This window comes from Eriocheir sinensis, chromosome 24, assembly GCF_024679095.1.
Source record: "Eriocheir sinensis breed Jianghai 21 chromosome 24, ASM2467909v1, whole genome shotgun sequence".
In the NCBI taxonomy this organism is placed as follows: domain Eukaryota; kingdom Metazoa; phylum Arthropoda; class Malacostraca; order Decapoda; family Varunidae; genus Eriocheir; species Eriocheir sinensis.
The window spans coordinates 7,164,501-7,177,990 of NC_066532.1; the positions used below are offsets into that span (position 1 = coordinate 7,164,501).

A 13,490-nucleotide genomic window follows, 5' to 3' on the forward strand; every position below is an offset into this window, starting at 1 on the left:
ATATATATATATATAAGGAAGAAGAAAGAACATGTGAACAGGAAAAGTATCAAGTCTACTTGTTATGTAGTGATCCTGTAGTGGTTCTGTAGCAAGTCAGGCACCAGTGAATCATTGCCATCTCTTTCAAGAAAAATATTTAAAAGCATGAAAAAGAAAGTAAGGTCTTTTTGTTGATAATAACAATAAATGTAATTATGAAGTTCAATGAGCTTAATTCTTTTTTAATGCAAATTAACATGATTAAGTCCGATTTCTTTTTAATATGATCCAAATTTGACAACATATAAATAGACAAGTTGGGAACTTATGATTTTTATGGCTACTTATGATTTTTATGTGAAAAACTCATCTTGGGTGATGTATATTAAACTATGGTTTCATTTAACATGGCCAAGTTGAATACAAGAAAATGGCCTCATAATACTGAAACACATAATCAGTGGAAACAAACAAGGAGTAATGCAAAAAAAAATATTTGCACAAAAAAATCAATTTAAATAAAAAAAAAAGATGTAAATCAAATATTTTATTTTATTTTAATCTTGATTTTTTATTTATTTATTTATTTATTTATTTTTTTTGAAAAAAATCTTGATTTTTTCCAACCCTGTTGAACAGAGTATACACAAAGCATGATTAGTCAGCTCCACAGTCCAAATCATCTGAGTCCTCACTCCATGGTTCATCATCTGGGGACTGCATCTGAATCAGACTCGTCACCTTTGGCCACATTTTCCTCACTGACATTTTCAGTTTCATCACTGAACAGACTGTCTGGTATCGCTGGTCCATCGAACCAGTTTGGTTGCAATAGTTTATCTTTCACAATCCATCCATAATCAGTTGGGGACAAACCTTCTGCAGGACATGCCGAATTTGCATGCAACCATATTATGGTGACATAATGGGCTCGAAGAAGGTGCATTTCAAGGCTTCTGCATGATGGTGGCAACAAGGAACAATCTATCTTCACATTTGCCAGAGGGTTTGTCTGCACAGGATATAAGGGCATTACAATTAGCAGAAGTATCTTTTGTATTGTATCATTACAAGTAACCCTGTAATGTGCATGTATTGTAAGTAGACCTACATATGTAGATATGATTATGAATGTTCATTACTTTTCATAGGACTGAAATATTTATTACCTTATTGATATTGCCGCTCATTTGCATAAGCTTTTTGTATCTTGCTTCATTGATATCACCAGTCTTGCTCAGAGTGTACATACGACATACGAACTCTGATGTGACGTCAACATCAATACTTGGTTGTCTATCACCCATGCTGGTGAACAGCTTTAGAAAGGAGTCAGTCTCATCTTTTTCCATGATGCCAAATGGTTTGACTTTCCCTTTTCTGAAAAATATAATAACGGAAAAGAGCAATATATCTTGTCAATTGGTACGTATTTTATTGCACGCATTTTATATTTAAGTCAATTCACATAAAATTGTGTTCACATCAATACTTAAACTACACAGTTTAATCCACATAATAATGATACGTATTTTTACTTGTAAAAGACTGACGTGAAATTGCACCCTGTGAGGGCATGGTACCCTGGCAGTGCTGCTGGTAGTCGTGGTTTGATATCCTCCAGAGTGCTGATGATATTGGTCACATTGAAGAACCTCCTATTATTTTCCATTCTGCAGTCCATCAGGATCATGGTGGTGGAGTGTTCCTCTGGACATTGGCGTCCTAGTGCTGCTATCAGTATAACAAGAATATCAGTGTCTGATGCACTAACTACTATGTCCCCAATGACATTTGCAGCATGGAATGTGACAAGTGTATCCACCTCTTCATGGTCACCTTAGAGATAATGTGGCTTTGTCACACTGATGTGCTCATTCTCATCTTAGAAGAACTGGTAGCATTCATCACCATAGGAGACAAACAGGATCTTCCCTCCAATAATGTTGCTGTAGTGGTCTTTTTTCCACTCCTAGAGTAGAAATTTGGACAGCTCAGTTTTTAAGATTCCATTAACAAAAAGCTTCTGTCCACTTTGTCGGATTTTTGATCAGGCCCTGTGATTGTGTATGGAGTATCTGTGGCACCATGTAGTTCCCTCTCGTTTACTTTTACTGAATGTTGAAACACTGACCGTGCAACTGATGCATAAGATTCTCCTGCCTTGGTCTGTGAGAGGATGGAATGCAGGACAAGGCCACCATTGTAAATGCGAATGTAGGTGCTTGGCAGCTCTGACTCAGTGACTGTCTCATTCTGAAGTGACTCCAACTTCTTTAGCGATGAGGATTTGTCAGACTTCACGCTTGTACCATCACAGTGTACAAGTGACTGTGGGTATTTTGTGATGGGGTAGGACAGGATATTTCTGAGGTCAAATGATGTGTTTTGGGAGGCGATAATGATCATTTGAATAAACATATCCTGCAGACTCAGCAGTCTTCTTTGCCAACTCTGGAGCTGGTGTCTTATGTCTTTTCTTGCCATTTTTAGCAGCAAAGTTCTGGACGCAAATGTGTCTGACCGTCTTTTGTCCAGGAACATCAAACAAACTGTGAGAAATTAAACGAATGATCAGAACTGTTGTAGTGGGGTAATATATTGCGCGGCAGCGGCAATTCAGGACCTTTTTTTTTGGTTGATAAATAGTGTATTTCTGGTATTTGCTTTGTATTATCTTAAGCCTTATTTTAACTTGAAATCTCGTTTGACTTCCACTTTCTTCCTTTATTTTCGGAAGAGGTGAAGACCTAGGGATGATGTCGTAACAAGAGTAAAGTATTCCTTGACATTAATTGTATTCTAACATTACAATTATTCACGATTACATATAACTCACCTCACTGGTACGTTATCAATTATAACCTCTAAAGCTAACAACTGCTCCTCAGGTGTGTCACTTACTTATGTGGCCTCAAGGTTACCACTGCAATGCTGAGTGTGTTGTCGTTATTTCCATCTTTGCACTATTTCCCCTTCTCCGTCAATATCATTAACACTCCCTTTGCCTGGGGCGGTTGTAGCTACACTGAAGCATCTTCCCCTACACAAGGTCTCACAGGGAGACCTGGTGCCATAGCCCTGCTGACACTAGTGAAGGATGTTTGCATCTCATCCGTCCCATGTGACCCTAACTGACCCCGGTCGGTCGCGTTATCATCCTGGCTAATGGGTGCTATAACTAACTCGTGCTGGCATGGGTACAGAGCTAATCTAGCCCAACTGGGGGCTTCTGGCGGGGGTAACCCATCAACAAAAATTTCTAGCATTGGTTGTTTCTTATACAGGGGGATGTACTGAACATTTTGCATCAAGTTTCATTGGGTTACTCAATGAGCTGATCTAGCTCAATTTCTGACCTCGATATTTTGTGTCTGGCGGACCCCACCCACCAGTGAAAGTTTCTGGCGCCCATACTCCAAAGATGTGGAGATGGTGCCAATTAAACAGTGGGTGGTTTAGAGTGGTTATCCTTTGGGTTGATCTAGCTGATATTTTGGATTCCATTTCAGCCCTTTAGTAACCACACCCACCATGGAGCACCCATCAGACGTCCAAATCCTTTGATTTGGACCCATGCCCAATGTGATGGTACACGCAACAATTGGTTACCTCGGGCTCTTGCTCTAATTGTCACCAACGTAGATTTTTTTGGTACAATTCTACTTAAAGTTATTCATGAAAAACCTTTAAAAACGTCTGAAGTTAGCCTGTTTTACGGTACATTTTCCAATACGTATTTCAGTTTTCCTTCATTTTCTTAAAACTATTAGTCATATAAAAAAATTGATGGTAGCATTGGAAGGCTCATAAACATCTGTTAGTGGAATATGCAACATAAAAAGTTGACTCAAACTTTCGAGCTAAAAGGCGGTGAAAGTAAGTCTTTATTTTTCTTAACACTGTTTACTTGGAGTCAGCAAAGCTCACTGTATATAACCATTTCTTGGTTCTTTTTCTTTTTTATTGCAGAACAGTATATCACAAAGCCAGTGATGTATAAAATGGCAAGGAAAAGAAAATTTGTGAGTGAAATGATATTAGAAAAAAAAGTTTTGCTGCGTGCTGTCAGGCCATCCCACTACACACCCTCGGCAGCCCAAGATGTGCCACAGTGGAAACTGAAATGTATCAAACTCTTGGTGCATGAGAGGGTTAATTATTTATATTATTATAATTATCATCACATTATTGTTACAAATATTAATATTATTCTCTCTCTCTCTCTCTCTCTCTCTCTCTCTCTCTCTCTCTCTCTCTCTCTCTCTCTCTCTCACACACACACACACACACACACACACACACACACACACACACACATACACACGGCCCGGTAGCTCAGTGGACAGAGCGCCTACCTCACAATCAGAAGGACCGGGGTTCAATTCCCCGGCCGGGTGAAGATAAGTTGGGTTTATCTTCTTACACGTGTTGCCCCTGTTCACCTAGCAATGAGTAGGTACGCGACGTAAGGCAAGGAGTTGTGACCTCGTTGTCGCGGTGTGTTGTGTGTGAGTGGTCTCAGACCTACCCAAAGATCGGTACTATGAGCTCTGTGCTCTTCTGTAGGGGAACGGCTGGCTGTCTCGAAAGAGACACGCAGCAGACCAAGAGGTGAATTACACACACACACACACACACACACACACACACACACCATAGCCTGAGAATGTGGTTTTGACTGAGAGATGCCCAGATGTGGTTTATGTATCTTGTGATATGTTGGTGGCAGACTGTTAACAAACACAACCCTGACTGATTTTTCATGGCAGGTTTTGTCACACTGAGTAAATCACACTATTCTTTAATGATACAAATGCTAAACTAAGTGCTCTCTCTTCTCGTTAATACAAATTGTATGAAATTTCTGCCTAGGAAAACTATAAAAATATATAGGAAAATATATAGTTGCCTAAGGAAAAGGATTACAGCTTTGTAAGCTTCATGAGCAGCATTTCCTTTGAACCTTTATACAAAAAGCTCATGAATGTTAACTCATTTCCATTTGACACTTGTTTCCTTTCCCTCTTGACTGTAAATGTGACCTCACATTCCCAACATCATCACAGAAACTAATGCTCAGGCTGCATATAGTTTGTTGTTGTTTTATTATGCTGGTATTGTTTTTATTATTTCAAAATGTTAATTATGTAATAAGGCTCATACACAAAGATAAACATCTTGTGACAGTGACAAATTTTATGTATAAATTATAGATTTATCCATATATGGTTTGGAGAAGTTTGGTTCAGGTTGGTGCGGTTAGGTTGACACAGAAGGGAAGGTGAAAGGAAGGATTGAAAGGAAAAGGGGAAAAAAGGAATGAGAAGAGGAAAAGAAGATGAGTAAAAAGTGTTAAGAGCTGTGTGCCTCTCACTGTCTGACATTAAGTTATCATGTAAGGAAGTAACAACCTAAATAACACTGAATTTGTTAAGTTCAACTGAGAGACGTTTATTTATGGATTGATAAGAGATTTTCTTATTTGGCTTGTTCGCAGCCAGGCGTTTTAATTGATGCCTATGACCACCAGTGTTTTGATTTTCTCCTAACTTCCTTGGGCAGAGGGATGACAGCTATTTTTCATCGCCAATTTGCAGAGAGAATTAGACATTGATTGCCAAAGCAATGTAAGTTAATATTACAGACATATCCATATGACATGATTTATATCTATATCTATCTATCTATCTATATATCTATATCTATATCTATCTATCTATCTATCTATCTATCTATCTATATATATAATATATATATATAATATATATATATATATATATTATATATATATATATATATATTATATATATATATATATATATATATATATATATATATATATATATATATATATATATATTTGGGCATCTTAAGACTACCCACATACTGTCCTGAAGACTACCTATCAACCCAGACAGTAGATTCTCTCTTTAAAAAGAGGATCACATATGAGTTCCAGGGGACAGCATGAGCCAAGCAAGATGGCATCACTATAAACACTTGCCTGTGCCATTACAAGCTGGGGCCAACCATCAGGCCCCACCAAGAAAAGACTACCATTGCCTCAGGCAGAACATAAAAAAAGATAATAATAATAATGAAGCTATTTTTATCTTGTTTAAAGATAAAAACCCTCATTACATAACAATTTTTCAGCAAGTAAGTGTGTGCAGGAAGCAATAGACCTGTGATATTATTGTCTTTCAAGTCTGAGTTGACAATAACATTGCAGAACCTTTGCTATGTAGTTTATACTTACTTGCAGAATAATCATTTACGTAATGAGGGATTTCACCTTACATGATAATGCAATAATAGCTTCATTATGCCCAAATATATACATACATTATATGAACATGTCTAATATTATCTTACATTGCTATGGCAATCAATGTCAAATTCTCTCTGCATATTGACATTCAAAACTAGCTAAGTCACCTCTCTGCCCAAGGAAGTTGATAAAAGATGGACATATGCACTATAGCTGCTCATGGCTGGGGTGTTCATCCCTAAACCATTGCTCTTTGACCCTGTGATAGATAACAACCACTTACCCTGTGACACGGACCAATGTGAAATCCGGGATTACCACAGTTTACCTTCTCTGGGTTTCCCCAGGAACCCATTTATCGACCACCCCGAAAGGGAGGATGAACAGCTGGGTCAGCTGCACACCGACCTCCTGGGCCGGAATTCGAACCCGGGCCCGCATAGTGGTAGCCAGGCAAGCTGGCCACTAGACCACGGAGGTGCTGGTTGGGAGAAAATGAAAATTCTGGTGGTAATAGGCATCAAAATGCCTGGCTGTGAACAGGCCATTTCATTGTGTGAGAATCTGAGCTATTTCATTTTTGCTTTCGGTCAGAAGATGTCACTAATTTTTGTTACCAACAGAAAACAAACTTTAACATCTAGACTGTTTTTCATTTTCTCTAAAATTCCATGTTGCAACTTCACTTCCAGTCACTATTTTTTTTGTTCTGCTTGTACCATACCTACTATTACTAACACTGAAAGTCAATATGTTAAGTGTAAACATTAACCCTTAAAAGGGGGTTCATAGAGAGTTAATAGGAACAGTTTGGTGCTCTGATATTGTGGGATCTGATCTCGTTGCAATGGCCTAGGAAAGGACAGCTCATAATATGAGCATAAGTATGTGGTCTGATAAGTCCATTGTTCACTTGAGTTTACTGTATGGTGACTCTGTATTGGGTGTAAGAAAGTTATACATTTATGATGGGTCGGTAAGGAATTTTTTTTTGTTTCAGTGTGTCTGTGAGAATGAGAGTCCTTCCTAACCTGCACTGACTTGTTGAGACAAACTATTACTACTCTGCAGGTTGTGTCAGGTAGTGTGGATCCAAGTCCTCTTAATGATTATTATTATTATTATTATTATTATTATTATTATTATTATTATTATTATTATTATTCCTATTATTATCATTATTATTATTATTATTATTATTATTATTATTATTATTATTGTTATTATTGTCATTATAATTGTCATTATTATTATGATTATTATTATTATTATTATTATTATTATTATAGTTTTTAATATTATTATTATTATTATTATTATTATTATTATTATTATTATTATTATTATTATTATTATTATTATTATTATTATTATTATTATTATTACTGTTCCTTACTTGTTACTATTGCTGTTAGTGTGGTTTTTTTCTTCATTTCTTTTACTTCTTTTCCTCCTCCTCCTCCTCACAATTTTTTCTTTCCCTCTTTTTTCTCTCTTTTTATCCTCCTCTCTTTTATCATGTTATTATTTTTCTTCGCCATTTTTACTCTCTTCTGTCATGTATCATGTGCCATGACACTTCCTTTTTATTAATGAACAAACATCTACTACCACTACTACTATTACTACTACTACTACTACTACTACTACTTCTGCAGCATTGATAGGGAGGATAGGTGGTGACAGGCTTACTGGACTTGGCTGGACTAGGCTGGCTGGCTGTCCTCTTGCAGACTCCCTGTGTTATTGATCTTATGCTGCTCCTAAAATGTTAAGTAATGCTTATATTATATGCTGCATGTGTGTGGGTTGTAAGGCAGCTGTGACACTAGATCTTATTAATGTTAGGTTGTGGCTCCAAGAACGGAACTCCCCCAATCAATCAATCATTAATGTGAGATAATTAATTTCAGGCCCATCATCATGGAGGCAGGAGCAAAGCATGACTTCAATGCCACTGCCGAGGATGAACTCAGTTTTAGAAAAGGACAAATTTTAAAGGTACGTTAACAAAGTACTCATACTGAAAATACTGTACTCAATTATTTTGCTTTTATTACAGGTAACTCTCGATTTACGTGAGTTTGGTTTATGCGTTTTTGAAATAACGCGGGGTCCAAAATCCAAATAAATGTTTAATTTACACGATTTTTCCACTTATATGCGATATTATATGGAGTGGCCACCAGATGTCTCACGCAACTGGACTCACACGGCGCCGCGGCCACACAGCTGAGCTCAGTTCTTCCCACGCGCCATTTGAACAACAATACAGTACCCATGCTGCCATGCTACTCAACAGTAGGGGTGGGCAGGTACCGGTACCAGCTATACGGTATGTTACCGGTAACAGACTGCTCGGTACCGGTACCAATACTAGCCAGTTGCTCACGGTGTCCCTCATTTCTTCCTCACACGAGTGAGTGCCTGAGTGGATATCTCAGTGATATGGATATTTATCTCTCTCTCTCTCTCTCTCTCTCTCTCTCTCTCTCTCTCTCTCTCTCTCTCTCTCTCTCTCTCTCTCTCTCTCTCTCTCTCTCTCTCTCTCTCTCTCTCTCTCTCTCTCTCTCTCTCTCTCTCTCTCTCTCTCTCTCTCTCTCTCTCTCTCTCTCTCTCTCTCTCTCTCTCTCTCTCTCTCTCTCTCTCTCTCTCTCTCTCTCTCTCTCTCTCTCTCTCTCTCTCTCTCTCTCTCTCTCTCTCCTGAATGAAGTGAATATTTATTTTTCGATAGAAACCTACCTCTTGTTTGATTTACATTGTTTTTGATTTACGCGACCTCTTCAAGGACACAATACTTGCGTAAATCGAGAGTTACCTGTACCATACATACTCTTGTAACAGTGATTTTTTCTTACTCTATCTCATGGGCATCTTATATATGGAATCCACTTTTCTGGAGGGTTGCTACTACCACCACCATTACTGCTACAATAGGGTTTCCATCTATTAAAGTTGTGTTGTGTGATGCATATTTCTCATTGCACAATTCATTGGTACCAGCCCTGCCAATTAGTGGACATCAGTCAGCTTGTTTTGTAAGTCTTACAGTACTTTAGACTTCAGACTAAAGGTAGTAAAGCCTGTTTTTGGTACTGCTGTCATCTCAAAGTCCAGGTCAGCAGTGGGGGTTGTTTTGAGTGCATGTGTCCTGGTTCCTCATAGGCAAACCAGTGTTGACATCAGGAGGAAAGACAGTGTGCACCTTCTCCAGGTGACCACACAGCTTCCTTCTTCGCTGCTAATATTTCAATGAGTCTTGTGCAAAGCCCTCTGCTTGTAGTCCCATTGTAATGCCCTGAATTTTCTTTTTACTATATTTCAACACGACCTCTGTGTGTAACGAAACACATGAAAAATTAAACCAGACAAGGAAAGATTTTGCCGGCGTCAGGGATCAAACCTGTGACCAGTGAGATGGGAAAGTCACTCCTTAACCCCTTCAACACGAGGACGCGTATACTGTGTCCTTGCGTGCCCCGTACCATATCCGAGGACACGCATACTGTGTCCTGGCTTGCTTTGGCCAATATACAAGTTATTTTATCTCTATATTTATTATCAAATAATTTATGTTTCTTTATGTTCACCATTTAATTCTGCATGTTTTCATATATAATACATGATGATTATGTTGAGTTTATGGTTGAAAACTTGTTATATTCAATAGTGACATTTGAAATTTGGCGCACGCGGCGATCCCGGATATGGTGCGGGTCGTTGTTTTGGCCTGGCCATAGTGAAGGGGTTAACTAAGTCAGCCAAAGAGGTACACCCCACTCACAGAGTGAGTTAGGGGAGGCTCACCCATCAGGCAAGTCAGCTGCACTATGCCATCCCTCTCAATGATATGAAGACTAGAGAAGTGAAGAAATCCTGGTTATCACTCTGTAACCTTTCTTTGTCTGCCATGCTTTTCTCTTGTTCACTTCTATGGGCTGTGATGAGGGGCAGACCTATATGAGAACAGACCGTGGGATCAAAGATTTTATGTCACAGTAATCCATTTGTCCTGGAGTCTAAAACCCTGTGCTGCTAATGTCTAAACGGGTGTCGTTCAATGAGTTTGCAATGTCAGGTGACTAGTGCTTCCTGTTAGACATGAACACTGAATGGTGACTTCAAGATGTGAATTGATGCCTTTGGTTGATAAAATTGAACAATACAGAGAGATAAACGAAGGAGAGAATGAGCAAAATGGGAGTGTATGAACAGAGGTAACTGGAGAGACTTCTTCCCTGGGCACCTTCTCAAGGGGAGTACCTGGAGAGGACAGGGCATCAGAGCTTTTGACAAACAGACCCTCAAATTAAGCAGGAATGACATCAAGATTTTTTTTCCCAGGTGCTGAACATGGAAGATGACATGAACTGGTTCAGAGCAGAACTAGACGGCAAGGATGGGCTCATCCCCAGCAACTACATTGAAATGAAGAGTCATGAGTATGTACATGTTCATTCAACTGCCACTGGCTGTATACTTATTTATAATTCATCTTCATTATCAGTCACTTTTTTTGTCTACTGTTGTACAATGGTCTTACTCAACATTGTTCATTTATATTTGTCTGATGAAACTGTACTCCATCCTGCTCCAGTAATGGTTCTGAATTTGTCTCTTACATCTGCACTGGTCTGCCTTCTGTCATCAGCTCTTCAAACATCTGCCCTGTTACTAAAACTGGCTGGGAGCTGCTATTCATTATTTCAAACATATTCTTCACAATTTTCCTCCCACCTTTAGTTTTAGCATGTGATCCTTTATTCTTATTTTACAATATTCTTTTCAAAATCTACATATTATAATATACTTTTCTCATAATCTTTATTCTTCCCTTGCCTGTGTACTGTATTGTTATCTAACTTTATTCCAGGCATTATTCCTTCGTAATTGTCCCCATTCATACCTAGCATCAAACTCCTTTCTTTTCCTTTACTAGGCCCTCTGAAAATTTAGGTATATTCCAATTTATAGTTGTCTCATAATATTGTCTTAAAATGTATAATTTATCATGTCACTGTCCAAAGTAATTCCTTCATACATTAAAGTAAGCTTTTCAATGTGCCTGTCTCTTTTTCCATGCCCTCACTGCAGTCTTTTTCAATCATTATATGGTCATTTTCTTAGGGGACAAAGGTATCTCATGTCATCATTCTAACCTTGATGGTTCATCTTCCCCTTTAATTCATGTGGTGCATTTACTCCTCTGTACAAAGATGTTTTCTGTTACAAGTTTGATCAACCTATAACCCCAGGATTCTTTATTTGCTTCTGTTTTCAAATTTCCACAGTTAACTCATCTGAAAGTCAAATTTCATATTATCAGCAAATTTTCCTTCTGTACTATTTTCTCAAGCACTAAATCACATCTCTTGAAAGTACTTTACTCTTATCTTGTCCATGTTTGTGTGTGTGCGTGAGAGTGTGTATGTGTGTATTTACCCATTTGTATTCTACCCAGTTGTTGTCTACCGGGCCCGAGCTAAGCTCTAATAGTTCCATCTCCATATCTACATTCATCCTGCCTTTCCTTCATTTGTTGGACACTGCTTGCCTCCACCACCTCTTCCCGCAAGCTGTTCCATGTGTTAATACTTCTATGTGGAAAACTATACTTTTTCAAGTCACTCAAACAGGTTCCTTTATTAATCCTTTCATTGCTAATCGCTCGTAGCGAGACTATCCCCCCAGCTGCACTCGGGCAGCCCAGCGCAGGGAGGGGGGTCTATTTTAACTACTGTATCTCAAAAACTTTTCATCACAGCTATAAAACAAAATCACCATTGGAAAGAATAGGCCAAGATCTATAAGATTCGGTTATGTAAGCTTCTCCTGCGAATGTACAGGCACATTCAGCAAGTGACGCTTGTGCTTGCTTTTTTAACCTCTGTATCTCAAAAACTATTCATCACAGCTAAAACAAAACCACCATTGGAAAGAGGAGGCCAAGATCTATAAGATTCTGTTAAGTGAGCCTCTCCTGCGAACGTACAGGCATGTTCAGGGGGTGTTGCCTGTGATGACATACATTTGTGTGTACGTGACGGTCAGCCATATTGAGGCAACTACTGAGTAGATCTCTTGATGGGGTGCTGGCGGGGTAGTATTGCCAACTGCAAAATTTACAACTATTTGGTAAAAAAATCAGTCAGGTGATAGGTGAAGCTATGCAAAAATGCCACTATACTGCACAATAACATCCACCAGTTACTCGTCCGTAGATTTTCCGCGGTAGGCTGATATGATTTTCCACCAAATTTATCGGAAAACCCACTGAATTGGCAATGCTGTGGGGTGAGAAATAGTGTTGAAACACTCGTACGCAGGAAATTTGAGTGCGACTGGTGCTCACAGTGAGCATTTAGCACTAAGAGCAAGTTACGCTAGTTTTCGCTGCGAGTATTTAGCAACGCAAGGGTTAAGTTTCTTCCCATGTCCTCAGCCCCTGCATTCTCACAGTTGAGAAGAGATTATCTCTATCCACCTCATCAAACTTATTTACCAACTTATACAGCGTGATCAGATCTCCTCTCTCCCTTCTTTGTTCCAGTGTTGTCAAGTCCATCTCCTTTGATCTGTTTTCATAATTCATATTCTAGAGTTCTGGGACCATTTTAGTTGCAATTCTCTGTATCCTTTCCAACTTTCTGATATCCTTCTTTTTGTGGGGTGACCACACAACTACAGCATATTCAAGTTTTGGTCTTATCAGTGTTGTTAATATTTTATTCATCATTTCTGTCCATAAAATGAAATGATACCCTTATATTTTGCATCACCCTGTAGGTTTTTCCAAATAGCTTGTTTATGTGCTTTTCAGGGGATAGTGTGTCTTGCATCATTACTCCCTAATCTTTTTCTTCATGTACCACCTTTAAGTTTTCTTCTCCCATCCTGTGTGTTTTCCTCGGTCTTTTTTTTACTTTTCCCCATTTCCATAACATGGCATTTGTTTGTATTAAATTCCATCTCCTATAACGTGTGTGCATGTGTACACGTATATGAATGAGAGAGAGAGAGAGAGAGAGAGAGAGAGAGAGATTGATGTTTTTATGGTAATGAGTTTCTGAATCTTGTAAGTGAGATTGTTTCCACCTTTCCTTCTTTATCTTTATCTTTTTCTTATTTCTTTATAATCTTTCTTGCTTCCTTTGTCTTTTTTTTGGTGGCCTATTTTTCTTGATCTGACCACACGGTATTCCCCAGCCAGGGCACCATACAAACTAGTGACAAC

The 13,490-nt window shown here is 38.5% G+C and overlaps 1 protein-coding gene across 3 annotated transcripts in view; it reads left to right on the top strand.

Annotated features, from left to right (window-relative positions):
* The window catches only part of LOC127002820 (growth factor receptor-bound protein 2), a 39,952-nt gene that overhangs the window by 17,041 nt on the left and 9,421 nt on the right, over positions 1-13,490 (top strand). Inside the window, exons 1-4 of one of the 3 annotated variants that reach the window (XM_050869042.1) lie at positions 4,092-4,110; positions 7,257-7,337; positions 8,170-8,257; positions 10,601-10,698. In XM_050869042.1, coding sequence (XP_050724999.1) covers positions 8,180-8,257; positions 10,601-10,698 — 176 coding nt within the window. In that variant the 5' untranslated portion in view covers positions 4,092-4,110; positions 7,257-7,337; positions 8,170-8,179. Of the gene's footprint in view, positions 1-4,091; positions 4,111-7,256; positions 7,338-8,169; positions 8,258-10,600; positions 10,699-13,490 lie in introns of those variants that run through there. The other 2 variants (XM_050869041.1, XM_050869040.1) reach the window with 2 other exon arrangements.